At 32.9% G+C, this 14,812-nt stretch overlaps 1 protein-coding gene and 2 non-coding genes across 3 annotated transcripts; all 3 read right to left on the reverse strand.

Moving 5' to 3' along the window:
* Positions 1-1,997: 1,997 nt before the first annotated feature.
* On the reverse strand, positions 1,998-2,069 carry Trnag-ucc. The gene has a single exon. It is a non-coding gene; the product is annotated as a tRNA-Gly (tRNA).
* Positions 2,070-5,739: 3,670 nt separating this feature from the next.
* Trnag-ucc lies at positions 5,740-5,811 on the reverse strand. Its single transcript has one exon. It is a non-coding gene; the product is annotated as a tRNA-Gly (tRNA).
* A 3,925-nt stretch (positions 5,812-9,736) lies between these two features.
* Positions 9,737-14,016, reverse strand: LOC123689367. The gene is made up of 8 exons (XM_045628997.1): positions 13,838-14,016; positions 13,033-13,131; positions 12,649-12,753; positions 11,981-12,115; positions 11,469-11,612; positions 10,860-11,041; positions 10,166-10,267; positions 9,737-9,859 (listed from the first exon to the last, which is right to left on the reverse strand). The coding sequence occupies exons 1-8, from the start codon at positions 13,932-13,934 to the stop codon at positions 9,737-9,739; spliced, it is 987 nt and encodes a 328-aa protein (XP_045484953.1). The 5' UTR covers positions 13,935-14,016.
* Between the last annotated feature and the right edge of the window lie 796 nt (positions 14,017-14,812).

Raw genomic sequence — 14,812 nt, forward strand, 5'->3', positions numbered from 1 at the left:
AAAAATCTCACATATCAAAAACTGTGCTGATTTTTATGTTGTTTTATAAAAAATTTTAGTATTGCATTTTTTATCGTATGTTTTACAGTGTACATATAAAGTAAAAGGCGGATGAAGCCTCGGGACGTCGCTATCATATATATGTATCAATATCAAGTTTAACAAATGCAAAACATAGTTTTCCCGCTGTGAGTTCATCATACTCCTATGAAATATGTATAGTTATCGAAACTGAAGTGGGAAAGGCCCAATGTTAGAATCTGATTTATAGGCCATCTGGCTATTCATTATAGGCATCTACGTCATCTTTGAAGACGAAAATGTATATAGATCAAACAAACACAATTATTTATAAAAAACCTACACACTACAGAATATATAGAACACACGCAGCGCGAGTACTCAGTAACTTTCAACAGAGATAGCAAAACTGATCTCGACTTGTTCCTATCCAATTTCGATATCACAACTCAGCTTGAAAACAGCATCACAACAGCCATCGCTTTTGGATTGACTACACTTCTACATGGATCCTGACATATTTTAATAGTTTCCTGTCATAACAGTTTAACCTTTTTATAGAACGAATGACGTCAATCTCATCCTCACAACTTAACTCAACGTGTGACCTGGTTGAGGCAGATGGCGTTTATTTTTCCACGCTTTCCTTGTGAGTTCGAATGCCTGCTTAAAGATACTATTAGAATACATATCTCTCTCGCTCTTTAATCAGCAGCTCATGTCTGAGCGTCGTAGTCAGCAACGGTATCTGCTTCCATCGGTTTCTGTCCAGCGCTTCTCTTATAATATAGTCTTTCCCTTGATCGGTCCATTTGGTTTGTGAACGGCCACGTGATCTTTCAGTCCAGTATCTATAATATCAGTTTTTCCAAGTTCTCATTGCGTTTGCGCATTGTATGGCTGAAATACGATTCGCTGTAGGCATACGGTAGACAACCGAGTTCGTATGCGATGTTGGGTCAGGATTGATGTGTTGGTGCGTTTCGCAGTCCACGATATTCTGAGCATTCGCCGCCAGCACCACATCTCAAAGGCATTGATCCTTTGCCGTTCTCGAGCCAAGATGGTCGACGTTTCTACTCCATACAGGAAGATAGGGAACACTAGAACCCGTATCTGTCTTATTTTTGTTTTGACACATGGAAGCTTACTGGCTCGATCCACTAACATCAGTTTAGTTATTGTTCTGTTCACTGCGAGGCCTATGGTGGTACTTTCTAGCTCGGGTCTTTGGAATTCAGAATACATATACGTATGAAATCGTAATTCAAAGGAAAGCGAACTAAGAATCCATCCCTCGAAAGGTAATCCAATCCATATATTTCATTTTAAGGAAATTCCAAGTCTGGTTAGAATGTGCTGCATGAACCTTGATACGTATGCTTTAGGCAATTATTCCTACGACTATACAAATCGTTTTAAACATCCCTGTAAACATAAACCACTTTACAGTCACCCCAACGTGTAAAATTCAAATATTTCAAAGTAAACAACGTCCCATGCCCTATATATCGTGTTTGTTTAGGCGTGACAAATGGCTCTCCCACCGAGGTGACGTATTTTAAGAGAAATGAGACAAAAAGAATTGAATTGCGCTGAAGCTGTTTAAACAACGACATAAAAACGACGTTGTTATTAAATTATAAATAAATATTACCTTTTGAGATAACTGAAAATTCAAAGACTAGATTTAGAACCCAAACCAAATCACAGCATAAACACAAATTCCAGAAAGAGACGAAACAGTAATTTAGCTAAAAGTAATCAATTTGACTGATTTAGTTTGTATTAAAGGATTAAACATTATTTATTGCAGTTATTATCATTTACCACCTCGCTATTAGTCTGTGATCCTTCAATAGCGATTCTGGCTACGTATAAATTTCCTACTGCGCAATGCCACATGAGCGTTATGGATATTGAAGGAAATACATATATCAAAAATAAAGTTTAGGATCTAAAATCTACAAAAAGTGTGCGTTGGCCGGGAATCGAACCCGGATCAACTGCTTGGAAGGCAACTATGCTGACCATTACACCACCAACGCCTGTTGGATAATGATTCAAATGTTAGTACAAAAAATCTCTCACATATTTACACAAATGCGGCGACAAATTATTGATATTCAAAACGTTGTATTCAGTTTTACATAGATAAAAATTATTTAGGTCCGATATCCTTCTATGAAAAGTAGACGGTACCTCCACAGAACATAAATGCAATCGAGTAGTGTTCTGGAACATATGTGTATATGTAATATAAACATTCTTAAGACAAATAAATAATTAATAAGATGATCGTATTTAATTTTTGTTTCATGGTTGAAATTTAAATGGAAAATACAATTACGGAGACCACAACGATGGTTGGTAATTAAGGAGCTAAAAATAAAAAACAAATTTTATTATCTAGGGCGCAAATGCACAAAACGAATAACATATTCTTCGTAAGTATAGTTCCATAGTTTAATTAATCCAAAAATATAATAACTAGATTATATATTAAAAGGAGTCCCTTTAGGCAAAGTTCCGAAGATACTGGCAGCGTTTCCCCTTTGCATAGCTAGGCTAATTCTTTGTGCGAGGTAGCTGCCAGCTCTTTGGTCTCCTGTGATGTCCACTAACCTTGCTAATTCCTTAAAAAGTCTTATTGCGCTAGAACCCCACGGTCTCGACACTGAATGGGACAAAACCGTTTTCGAAGCCTCGACCCCCTGTATGCAAGCTATACCTATGTATAATAAGTAAATTATACTATATAACTTTTTTATCATATACATTGTTTCCTACAATATTCAAGAGGTTTTGTAAAATGTTTTTGCCTTTTTATGTTCTTGATTTGCGACCGTTTATTCAAATGCGTATTCCTTAATATAATAAATATGGTCGCATCCTGCCTGATGATTCAAATCATACATCATACTTGACCGAATCACTGCGATCCGCAAAATGTTATATAATTGATAACTTTTGGTTCGTGCGGATATAGAACCTAATTGCACATTGAATACTAATATAAACCTTAATGTAATGATTTAAAGTGGAAATTTCAATGTATCGCAAATATAGGGACCCCAAATTTGGCCCACTTTCGCCAGCCATCCGTTCGAAATGGGAGCAATCATTATTAGTTTAATGCGATTTTCGGCAATAGATGGGCTGGCTATACATTATGATTTAATTTCAGGATTTATCTAGAGATTGAACCGAAGACATTTTTGCAGAATCACATTTTTTTATAAGATTTGACTACTTTGAAGATACTTAGTTAATAACATAAAAAAATTACTTTACTTATTTTAAACGTCTTCGTAAAACATAAACTCGGCAAAGTTGTCCCACACCTGCGTTCTACTTAATAAAATTCATACTTAATTTTCAGAGCTTATAAAATAACAAATACCGACCACCTTTGCCTCTGACGAGAGAATACTTTTGTCGGGCATTTTTAATAACTTCACGAATACACATTAAAGGAAATCTAAGAAATAGTAAAACTAATTAGTCTTACTAAATTTTTACCAATTTATTATTGCAAATTATCTGTCAAAATCGCATTAGATTTACAGCGTTCATAAAGTGAATTAAGATTGTTTGAAACTCATACCTATTAGATTGACGCTTAAACATTACTCGTTACCTTTTTCTCATACTTTGCAATTTGTAATAAATGAAATTGGCATTGAGATATGTCGTTGGATCGTTGTCACCTCTGTTCCCGGTTATTGCATATTTGGAGGTCACAAAATATGGGTCAGCTCATGACTGATGCGTTCGTTTACCGTGCTGCTTTTGTTTTTTATGTAATATCCTGTGTGTCTATTATTTTTCTATTTTTAGTGTATTATGAAAACCATATTCTATATTTCCAGTTTGTATGTTTACATGTTTATAAAAATGCTTAAAGAAACGATAACAAAAATGACAGAAATCGACAAAAGACTAGCATGGAAGAGCTTTTGGGCACTGAGAAAAGTCATGAATAATAAGAGAACGATCGTGGTAATTATACACGAACTTATGGATCTCATGATTAGACGCCTTAAACAAATCGATGGAGCGTATCTTATAGGGAAGAAAATAATAAATAAAAAAAACACAAAACTCATAATTAAAAACAATAACTATGGTAGCAGACCCCACAATAAAAATAAATCAATTTAAGTGCAAATGGAGGAGACACATAGAAAACGGAACAGAAAAGTGGAGCAATAAAGTATACAATAAACGCAAAAGAGGATGACAAAAAAGAAGGAGGATTTGGAGGAGGCCTTTACCGAAAAGGGCCCACATATATAAAGAAATAATGAGATAATAGAAATATAAATGTAAAAAAAAATATCTGAAATAAAAATATTACATTATCATTGTTTTTTTAGTCGAATAAATCGTCAGTACCCTTTTAAGAATTCAAACCACAATATCAATTGGTTAAAATACATAACACATCTTTCTAATATAAATGGCGCACGATCGCCAGGTGCACGAGATTATAAATCATTGTATGTACTACCGCGCACCCTATTGGTAAATAATTTTACCCCCGTTTATTAGGTCAGATTAATATCCCTTATGGATAAGGACGTGAGTTGAAGATGACATAATATCTGAACATGCTAAAACACGGCATAAATAATCTCAATAAAGTAGTTTACAGTTACGCTGTACGCAGTGTCCAAAAACGTGAAAAATCTAGCTAAACAAAATGAACAATTTACTGTTAATACTATCATGCAAGACTTCATACAATTTAAATATTACGGGCTAACTGGAATATCTAGAAATCAAATCGTTTAAACCTATGTATAAACACGTAAGGCTAAGGGTCTGTTTCACAATGTCCGGATAAGTTCCAAATAAACTATTTCTTACTTATTGGTAGGATAAACACAATTTTTGCGTTTTGTCGACTATCAGATAGCGCGAAATTTGTTCGGAACTTTTATCTTCCGTATAATTTAAATGTTACATAGCTATTTGGTACTTTATCCATACATTGTGAAACAGATCCCAAATATTAAATGTCTTGTCAATCATTCTCGCAATTACACAACTAACATGGTTAGATCTATTTAAAAAAATGTATTAGGCATAAATATACGTAGCGGGTATGTAATAACATTGTTAACTAAAGACAAAATTCAATTAAACAATCTAAACCTAATGTACGATTAGCTTAATAGAATTAACCTTAATCGTGTATAATAATAGTTCAAATAAATTTAAAAGTTTTAGTCTTGTGTACTTATAATTAATTACTAGTCGAGTATTTTGAAGTTTATTATAAAATGGCAGGTATTCTGATTAAAATTCAACACAAACACACCTGGAGACGCGTGCCTTTTGTTTGCCTTTTTTTAATCCAGCACGAGTTTATTCAGGACCCTATAATCCTTTAAAAGGGTAGAAAATATTTGTTCAAGATTAAATTATATTGTTTGGTTAAAACATTCTTCTATGGGTTATATGAATGTGATATTTAAACGCATACATGTTTCATTTAAATCAACGTATTTTTGTGGTTGTTGTTTGCAAAACAATGTTTTTTTGCTGACAATTAAACCCAGGAGTACCGGATTAGCCATATGATTTTAAAACATTTTTTGCACTGATTTTAATCTGGAATGTTATAATTTCTTACGAAACCAATTATATAATTTATTTATAAGATAGTATAAAATTCAATAAAAATATTGTAAATAAATGTAGTGAAAAGTGTGCGTTGGCCGGGAATCGAACCCGGATCAACTGCTTGGAAGGCAACTATGCTGACCATTACACCACCAACGCTTAGAAGCTTCGGTTTTATTTTTTCATTTTATCAAAGTATTACATTGTAGCAGGTTTATTAGACCCGCCCCGATAAATATACGCCCAAAATTAATAATGTATCGTAATCTTAAATTATAAACAGAATATTAGCATGCTTTTTGTTAGAAATTGATCAAATTGCCTATCTAAAATGGGTAAAATTGGATTAAGATTGCATATTAACTTTGGCCAATAGCGGTATATTTCTGACACGGATCGCTTTGATGGTTCCTTCCTACTTATAAACAGGCCTACTAAAATAAATTTAATATTATTTTGTATGTAATATAATATTTTTTAAACAATAATATATTATTGGAAATTAAAACTATGCAGAAATACAAAATTCTGGATAAAAATAAATTTAAAAATCTTGAAGGAATAATTTAGCATCGAGAATTAGCGCTCCAAACTTATTGATTTGACCCTTTTTCTACGATTAGTGCCCTACAGGGTCACTCTTCTTCTCTTTTCTCTTTCACTTGTTCTTTCTACTGCAATACAAATGCCACACAACCGGAAGCGGAACAAGATATAATTTTAATTATATGTATAGACTAGAAATCAAACTACGGTAAACGAAGAAGTTTTAACATGTCAATGAACTAAAAAACCTAAAACTTCAGTTTAATTTGCATCTGTGATTTATCATGTACAAAATTCAGGTCATGAATCACAAATAAAGCTGGAATGAATAATGATACTTTGTTAATTATTTGCTCGGGTGTACGTATGTTTGCTTAACACACTTGTTACAACGAAACGACTTTATTTTTGTAAAGTTCAACATAAATTATATTTTAAAAATACAGAGGCAATCCAATTTAAGCAAATTCGTTTATAAACAAATTTAAGTGAGAAGTAAAAATATATTAAATAGATCTTGTATTAAAAAAAAGCTATGATTATTATTTTATTGATCATATTATTGTAAGGTGTTTCAAATAACAGCATGCGGGTGCGATACTTCATTATAAGATGAAATTTATATTTTTATGCTAAATAGACTTGAAAAATAAGTATGAGAGAACGTTTGATGTGCATTGTTAACTGTTAAGTATTGATTGTCAGCAACTGTTTTATATAATCTGACCATCCGTGTTTGTTTTATTACGTATCCTATATACAAAGATCATATAGCAATCTATCGGTTCTGTATTCCACAACAATCTACAGTTTATTATTCGTAAATCAGGTATTTTTCTAAGTAACATAGTCTGAAAAGCTGATAAAAGCACAGTTGTACTAACGAAGTCCCAAATACCTGGTATGTTTTAGTGAATTTTCTAAAAGCATTATAATAAATAGTAAAGTATGACATACTTTACGCCTTTTTATGTTTTTCAAAACAACTTTATTCACAAAGAATTCAATCATCTTTTTAATGAAATACACTCTCTTTGTATAATCAACGATTCCGCACGAATTGATCATCGTTAGATTTTCTCATTAAAAGAAGTCCACTGCTTTTTAACCGCATGCATATCGTCACTGTTATAACTGGTTAAAATAAGCGTCTATTTACCACTAATCCAAGTGTCAAGTGTCAAAGGTAATCCGACCTTGTTTTTGTTCCTAAGTGCCTGGATTATAATGTTTCTTTGTGAAGATAACATTTCTTACATCTTTAAACGTATTTGGTCTTTAAGTACTTATATTATGTTCTCTCTCCAAATACATGTCGTATGACGACCTATAACTTTCTATAAATAGTAGGTAATATAATAATATTATTTTACATAATTTTTACATTTTTTTCTCGACGTTTCGCGTATATATAAAACATAGCTTCAATCTGTTAAAACAGCGTTTTCTTTAAATGTAATTTTTTATAGAACAGGGGGCAAACGGGCGGCCATTGACACTCTCAATGCCAGAATGCGTTACAGGCCATTTAAGAATTGGTACCCTTTTTTCGAATTGGTTCGGAAATACTTCAGTGGGCAGCTGGTTCCACAAAGTAGTGGTGCGCGGCAAAAACTACCTTGAAAAACGCATCTTGAAATCTGTACAAGTTATGTTAATAAAAGACTGCGTAAAATATAATTAAAAAGTAAATTAAAGTAAAGTTCAATTCGTATTCCTTTAATTAAAATTACAATTATACTTGCACGCACTGTCGAATCAAATAAAACATTATATTTACGCCCTTCTTAGCAACTATTTTCAAACTTTAACAGGCTGGAATAAAACTTTATTAAGATCATTTTGTAGAAATACAGCCTTTTAAATCATGAAATAAGGTCTAAAATTGTATGGCCTGTTATAAACACTTGCAGCGTAAAGATGATTGCAATGTCTATCTGATTCCTATTGGATTGTAATTTGTACAGTCAAGAACATAATATTTTAATAATTGTATTTGAATTTCATACTTTTCGGTTTTTATATTACTGAACCTATTCGTTTCTATAAGATTCTTTTTCAAAATCACAATCTAAGTAAATTATTTGACATGTTTTTGATATAGTTTATTAATTGTGCTCGTTAAAGTAAAGAAGGACGTATTCGGACCTCGAGGTAAAAATTTCTCTAAGAGTCTGTCTCACAATGTTATAAGGATAAGTTCCAAATAAGCTATTTATTACTTATTGGTAGAATAAACAGTATTTTTGCGTTTCAAGACTGTCAGATAGCGCCATTTGTCATGCAATGCTAAGTATCTTATTCGAAACTTTTATCTTTTGAATAATTTATGTGTTGCATAGCTATTTGGTACTTCATCCATACATTGTGAAACAGGCCCTAAACATAACATATTTATAGGTTGGAATAAATACTAAAAACTTGATTGTTCTAGAGGAATTTAAAGAATCTTCCTACACCGATTGTACATAAGCCTCATAATTTTGTTCATTTGCGAATACCGTGATCTTATCGACGCCATCAGATCTTTTAAATTTTACAGCACTTTATGTCTTATACCAATTAGAATAAAGTCTACATTTCAATACCAATATAACCTTGTTACCAATGAAATATGGTGCTCCGCCTTACAGATTTACGAAAGGATAAAGAGAATTTTATAAATGTCTTTATCAAGTAGAAACTAAGCAATCTACTTCATACAAGATTTTATCATTTTTAACTTTGCTGTTATGTCTTTCTCGTATTACTGCCACTATGACAACTCTCCATTCCGAGTGTATTGTTTATTTTTATTGAAATAATTGACACGTTATTTTAGTTTTAAAAAACAAATTAATTTCTATACGGGTATGTATACCAACCATCACAGGTAATCTCCATTAGAATAGTTGTCCAGCAATCCATACTTACAATAATTTTCTCTTACCTACCGTTTTATGGTAGGTATGTATGTATGTATATATTTTAGTACCTTTATCACAAACCTCTGGATACTTTTTACATCAATTTTTCACACAGCGAACAAGCTACGGTCGCAATTTTTTTTTTAATTTATAAAGGGAATAATATTCTAAAACAACTATTCGTACTACCGTTTAGTTCTAATTATGTCCATGTTTTCAATTTTAATGTAATGCTTCCTAATAAAAAAAGTTAACATTTTTACATTTATTCTTTTTAGTACTCTGTAAACTGGTGGCTGATGATCACTATTTGAACGCATTTCCAAAGGGCAGCAAGACCCTAGTGTTGATTCATTTCTTTGTGTGAAAATACTTATGTCCATGTGGATTACACGTTTATTATTTGTAGTGCTTTAACTGCTACATAAAAATTCTACTATCTAAAAGTAACTCGCTACTAACTGGCACTGAGTTTTAGCATAGAGATTGAGTCCTTAGATGGGGATTTTTTAATACCATTAACATATGCTGTTTCTATAATAACATTATACAACGCTTTTGCACAAAGCACAGGTGTTTAAAGAATAAAACACACACGCAATATATAAGTAAACCTTTTTATTATTTTTTATTTACATTTCCTCTGAAGAGCTGGTGTCTGAGTCTGATGATGAAACTGATTCTGTAGCGTTGTAAGCCCATGCTTCCACTTGAAGTTTGTATGTGTGTTTGAATCCTCGGACCGGCAACCTCACCTGTAGCAAAAATCAAATTGATGAGGAGGCTGGATTTTTTATTATTTGTTAATCTATATTCTATGTTCAAATATATTTATATAATCTATATTCAAGAGAGATATTTTTTAAGGTTCAACTTTTTGAATTAATGTCTTGAATATGTTATATATGTTACATGTTATGCCCAGTTAATGTAGTGATTATATTAATATGGTACATACAGAATGGTCGTCCTCGTGTGTCTTATGAAAAATATATTTTAAGCTCCAAGCTTTAATAAAATTTATTTACAACTGAATGAACTCAAAATTACTGTTTTAGTACCTTAACTTCTGGAGTATCCAGCTGCCAGACCTTGGGCTGTCCAAGCCGATACGGCATTCCTACTTTCACACAAATGATCATAGTGTCACGTGCTGCATCTATCTATAAAACATAAAATACATTTAATTATTTGTTTCTATAATAATATACAGTATTTACGATATTCTTTATCTACACTATGTACATAATAATAATTAAAAACGGCGAAATAGAAAATGTTAACAATTTTCGGTTTGGTCCCTAAGGCAGAGTACCTAAGTCTGGCAGCATTTCCTCGTTGTATTGCGATACTTCTTTTTTATTTCTTATGTGAGATTTTATTTGAGCTGTATGTATAGGATTTTCTAGCGATTCCCTTTTTGGCAGATTAATATTTCCCAAAATTAAAATATAATTGTATGAAACCAGTATCGACTAGCACAACTTTCTTTATAGTTATAGTTACGAGAGTTTACAAGGAAAATAATAAAAAATACTGTTATGGGACAGTAAAAGTGCCAATTTGGAAAACGGTATAATAGTTTCAATGATTTCAAAATACTAGTTACAATTGTACTACACGCACAAATCTAGTTGGCACTTAATTTGGCGATAATGACACCTGGTTCGTTAACTTCTGCGTGTAGTAGATATTTTCAGTACGTATCGAACAGAATGACTGCCTAAATGATAATAATTTTGAGTGAAAATATACCTCAAGATAGTATGTCAAATACGTAGTTGTAGTCGGTTTGACCTGGAACACCTCGTGGTAAAATCTGAACATGTCATCTGCGGCTTCTCCTCTATCGTAGCAGCGGAGACCACCCATCCACCAGTGGCCGACCCAGGTATGGGCAATCAGATCATAAATGGACGTACGGGGCATAACATATCCTGGTAACATATATTTTGTTTGTTTGTGTCCACTTATACTGTTACAAGATATTATGTTATTTTTGCATTGAATGATGAAAGAGAACTGGAATGTCAAGATTCTATCAACTTGTGCCCTTCTAACTTAAATTATTTAAAATTAATTTCTTTATACAATATATATCATATAAGATATGCCAAATAAATAAATAAATACTTGTAAAACAGCCGGTGAAATAATACTGTGCACTGTGTAAAAGATTACTGAAATAGTAAAAGATTAACTGATAAGTTTAGTTCCCAATAGTATATATATATATATTACAAGCGCCTATAACAAATGAATAAACGACAAAGAATATTCTCAATGCAACATTTGTATTTGGTTAAGATTTAAAACATCACTAACAAAGGATTATCTCTCACAAAATAATCGCCGCTTACTTACCAAAAGGGTCATCCTTAGCAAATGAACCCACTGCTTTGCCAGTAATAGCAGCCGTGATCCATGGCACGTACGGGTGAATTAAGGTTTGGAGAGGCGGGGCTGGAGGTCGTCGTATGCGCAGCGGATCTTGACATGGTGACCCACCTTTGTAAGAGGTATCATTTTTGGTGACAATACAACATATCGCTCTTTACAAACCCATATTAATTTAAATTAGTTTAAATATTTATTTCAGAGTCGTAGCCATCAAATCATGTAGACGAAGAAATTTTTTATACTGTTTAACTAAACTTTTAGTACTGTTACGACGCATTTAATTCTATAATAATAATATAGCCTTTTTTCAGATAAATTAAGAAACATACATAAACAAAGATCATTATATTAAATAAGATATTAGAAGGTTGAAAAAAAAACTATTCTAATATTTGATCTGTTTGACAATCGGCATTTGTATACACCATTTAATTTAAAATTATAATTAGTTTCGGTGTTTCTCTTCGATAGCTAACCTTGGGAAATAGCTACTATTGACCAATGGCCAGTATGCTCATGGATGAATAAAGGCGATCCAGAGTGGAAACCACAACCAGTGGTACACGCTACGCGGTCCTTCGGCAGCTTCGTTACGTTCTGTGGAAATACGCCTGATAAAATCTTGAAGGCAATAATTACATGCGTGTAAAATCATCCTCTCGTCAAAACTATTTCTAATACAAGATCATTTACTTAGCGGATTAATGTAATAAAAATACTACACAATATGAATACGATTGTCACATAAAATAAAAAATCAGTGATGCTACCTTTTTAGATCTAGGCCTTAGATTATATGTTATATGATAATATAAATTATAGTCAATCTAATAGGTGTGTAGGTGATCTAGTAGTATCTAATAGTAGGCCTCCTGTGCCTGACACACACCGTCGGCTATTTGGGTTTAAGGCAACCCGTTTTCCTCGTGATGTTTTCCTTTAGCGTTCGAGCAAATCTTATCGAACCTACGACTGCAGGGATGAGAGTCACGCTAAAGCCACTACGATTGTCACAGTTTAATTATTTTTTATAGGTAACAATTAATAAAATGTATGTGTAATTAATGTGGATTAACCTGATAGACCACGATCGAAGAAACTAGAGTCTGAGCAACAGAGGTGCATTCTTATATTAAAATATCACTTACTCCTCCTAGGGGAAGGGCATCATACAAATAGCACAGCTCCCTCGGAAGAAGTTTCACTTTCTGAATATCTTTTTCTTCTTCCAGAAAATCTCTTGGAACATCTGAATAAATAAACCATGATATACAAAACTAACTATGTATCAAAAAAAAAAATTTGAAACCGTTTTCTAAGTATAAAACAAAATCTTTCTTCTCTACCAAACTGTGGTACACTTTTCACTAAATTGAAATTATTTAATTAATCTAATTATAGACAAATAAAATTTTAACTCCATCTCAGTAAGACTGCATAACTTTTTCTAAATTATTACTATTAAATAGACGCATAAAAATATATCTTCTATGCATTACATTATAAGAACTGTCACTTATATAATTACCACTTGAGAAGTCAATATGGAGAAGACTATCTTTGGTTTGCTTTCCGCTTCTGGCCATTGCAAAATTCTTGAAAGGGAGACAAGCTGGCACCATGTATTCTGGATGAAGATATTTTCTTTTTTACACACTATTTTTGAGTACATAAAATAAATTTATAAATCTGTAATGCAATCCTCACTCATGGTTTGTGTAGAGGCATAAATTGATGTTTATCATAAAAAATTAAGTCAGTACTAGTATGGAACGTCTACTAGGAAAGGTCGTACCGTGCTTACGAGTACGTTACAGCCTACAGGCAATAAAGTAAATGGTGCACTAATTCATCGTATACACCTTTTTTATAGGGCTAACGGGTAGTAGGCTTAGCTAATGTTAAGTGATACCACCCATGGAGACTCTCAATGCCAGAGGGCACGCGAGTGCATTGTCGGCCTTTAAAAAGAAGGAGCCTGAGTCGAACTGGTTCGGAAATACTTCAGTGGGCAGCTGGCTTCACATTAGCTACCACTAAAAACTGCATAGAAAAACGGTCAGTTGTGGAACGGCGGACGTCGTGGTGATACGCTAAAATCCTAGTATGTACATAAAAACGAGAACTACTATAAACACTGATCATTAATCGGCAGGCGGTTAATTTTATGTTACAGCTTGCCCTTAGACTTAGACCGCCTCTAAAGCTTCCACTCGACCTATAATTTATTTATTTACATTATTATATGTTATAATTGGTAATACAATAGCTTGTAATACATATCTTAAATAAAAAAAGATGTCCGTTATATTGTAATAACTCTTTTGACTCACGTGATTTGACAGGCGTAATAAGCTTAAGTAACGCTATACTATGTTTAACTCCAAAATGTTTGTATTCAGGATGCAACAATACATCGGCGATTGGCATCAACAAAACTGCTGGCTCACATTCTTTGCCTGATGCCAGCTCTTCAACTGTTGTCTTGCATTCCACTTCATCTCTTTCATAATCTCCGAATACTACGTTACCTCTGAAAAATTATTATTTTTATTTAATTGTTTATTTCGCAAAACAAGGTTCCATAACTGTGTTAGTCATTACAACTAAATAACTTAAATCTAAGTGTTAGTATTTATTTTAGGTTCACATTATATTCATACCCGAATCATTCCGCATGAAATGGCGGATTGAAAAGTGATTGAGGTATGGGCAATCGACTTGGTCCGCGATCATGCATGCATTATTATGTCATCGTTTGAAGAATTTGGGTTTTATTTATATTAATTTTTCTCATGCGTGAAAGGCATTAAAGGCGCTTAGTGGCCTATAAAAGAATGAGACTTCACCCATATTAAGATAGATAATTAATAAAAATCGGTTATAGGAGCACATGCATTCCATCTTAAAGCGTTCTTATGGCCACTAGCCATATACTTACAAGGCATAGCCATTAGGTATGAGCGCGGCGTCGACAGAGGTTGTCAGAACAAATTGTCGGCTAATTAGTACCACTCGAGGTACGCGGAAGTAATGAGGCGTGCCGTTCTTCACTGGAACAGGTGACACTTCATTAGTATTACTGCGTTATGTAGTATAATGACCCTGAATTTACACCGATATTCTACTTTCTATAACTCTTAACACACATTAGAAAACGCAATTTAAATTTGAAAAAAAAATAGATTTAAGGATCACAAGCGGGGCACAAACTCATGCCTTTTAGTAACTTAAATACGGTAGTACAAGTTCTACCAAAAGGCACAGACAAAGACGACAGTTAAGTTGGAGTTATCAAATGTATATTT

The sequence above is a fragment of the Pieris rapae genome, chromosome 7 (assembly GCF_905147795.1).
Source record: "Pieris rapae chromosome 7, ilPieRapa1.1, whole genome shotgun sequence".
Classification (NCBI taxonomy): Eukaryota; Metazoa; Arthropoda; class Insecta; order Lepidoptera; family Pieridae; genus Pieris; species Pieris rapae.